At 31.2% G+C, this 2,011-nt stretch overlaps 1 protein-coding gene across 1 annotated transcript; it reads right to left on the bottom strand.

The window, feature by feature from the left end:
* Positions 1-456: 456 nt before the first annotated feature.
* On the bottom strand, positions 457-1,308 carry LOC126661226 (kiwellin-1-like). The gene has a single exon (XM_050355043.2). It carries the CDS (start codon positions 1,151-1,153, stop codon positions 587-589), a length of 567 nt encoding a protein of 188 aa, XP_050211000.1. The 5' UTR covers positions 1,154-1,308; the 3' UTR covers positions 457-586.
* Positions 1,309-2,011: the final 703 nt, after the last annotated feature.

Below are 2,011 nucleotides of genomic sequence, written 5' to 3'. Positions count from 1 at the left end.
TTAATTATTTGGTTTGGTCAGTTATTTCGGTTAATCGAATAATTGAATTTTAATAATATTAATTATAAAAAAATGAAATAATAATAATTAATTGTGGTGTTAATTTTAACAATATACAGATGGAAAATTAATATTTAAGTCCTATAAAAATTATAAAAATACCACACTGGAATCATATATATATATAATTATATATATATATAATTAGGTTAATGCGGCCGGTTCGATTAGTTCAGAAGTTTCATACCAAAAACTGAACCAAACCGAATTAATAAAAAATATGTCAAAAATGCTAACCATAACCGAAATATATTAACCAATAACCGAACCACATTATAATTTTGGTTTAATTCGGTTGTATCCGAATAGTGTAAATTTAAGCCAATTACTTTTCTTTTAAATTTAAACCATATGAAACAAAGAAAAGATTCACAAGCCAATTAAAGTACAAGCACACTAAATTTTCATATAAAAAGTTTCAAATACAGAGAGATATTTTTTATATAATACAGAGCACATAGATCAACCTGATAAAGAAAAGCAGTAAATTGCATAACACATGTATATGTATATATAAATAACTCAATCAAGCATCTGACCAAGAAATATCCAACGATCCGACATCATCGGGATCGGAAATTCCTAAGCCACTCCAGACAGCTTTCGAAGCATCAACAATGTTGTTCGGACAAGGCGGCTGATAATCATGATCAGAATCACATCCCATAGTAGAATCACATTCATCAACTACTTTAGCCCTAACACTTTTTCCATTTCCATGGATATTAACATATTTCAAGCACCTACTCTTGTTATTAAACCATCCTGTGGAAAGTGCAACCACCAGCTCATCATCTGAATGATACTGATTATCACATTCTGATGGCCCCCCGCCGTCACCGCCAGCTGCAAAACTGTTTATTGTCATTGTAGCTTTAGTATTTCCGGTCACCGGAGGTGAACACTTGAATGTAGTGTACATTTTCCCTTGTACACAGCAATCAGAATCGTGTTCTTGATTGCATTGTCCCGGAGGCGGCTTTATGCCTCGGATTTTTCCGCTAGGCCTACATGATTGAGACTCTGCAAAACTGAAAACAAGAATGAGAAAAAAACAAATGAGAAGAATGTTGGAAATAACTTGGTTTTTCATTTTCTTTTCTGTTTTTGTGTTTCTACTGTAAAATTAAACTTGTTTAGCAGTCCGGTGCAGTCGGCAGTGATTTATCAATTTTGATGTGGATAATACTCAATGAGACTAGGGCTTTATATAATTCTGAAAATTGCAATTGTTTAATCTGAAGTAAAGACAAAGTTTCATTCTTTTGAATTAAAGAAATGTAACCATTTCGTCAATCTATCATACAACGACTAATATAAGAACCTTTTGTGTAACTAGTTTTGCATTACGTGCTATGCACGTGGCTCGTAATGTAACTCCTCAATGGATATATTAGTAATTTTATTATAATTATATCAATTTTTTATTTATAATTAATAGTAAAAATAAATATAATATATTCTCAAACACAGTATTTTAATTGTGTAGTTCAATCAAACTAAAAGATATATATTCCTACTAATTTGGAGACAATTTAGTTATTTTTTACATACTAATAATTAAGTTGGAGATAATTTAGCTACCTATTCTAATTAGGACTTTAATTATAATAGTGATTAATTAAATAACTAATTAGTTAATGACTATAAAACCTTCATTTAGTAGTAAATTGAAAAGGATTATTCGGTAAATTTGCCTGTCCCCCCCCCATCCGTGCTTTTATATATAGTATAGAAGTATAGATATATGGAGGATGGAGACAAAATAAAGGTAAAAGTTCTGAAATGCATACGTGGCAGCCATTTTATTTTCCTGAAAGCTTGCCATGTATGTGTAATTCAGCTTAAAAACTTCCCGCTGATATGATGTTATGCACGAGTGACCGGTTTTCAGGAAAATACTAGCAAAAGATAAGTACCACGTGGAAAAATCCGGCTGCCATGTATGCAC

This window comes from Mercurialis annua, linkage group LG8 (assembly GCF_937616625.2).
Source record: "Mercurialis annua linkage group LG8, ddMerAnnu1.2, whole genome shotgun sequence".
Taxonomy (NCBI): domain Eukaryota; kingdom Viridiplantae; phylum Streptophyta; class Magnoliopsida; order Malpighiales; family Euphorbiaceae; genus Mercurialis; species Mercurialis annua.
Note: the sequence above shows the minus strand (reverse complement) of the source record. Positions and strands in the feature narration are given on the sequence as shown.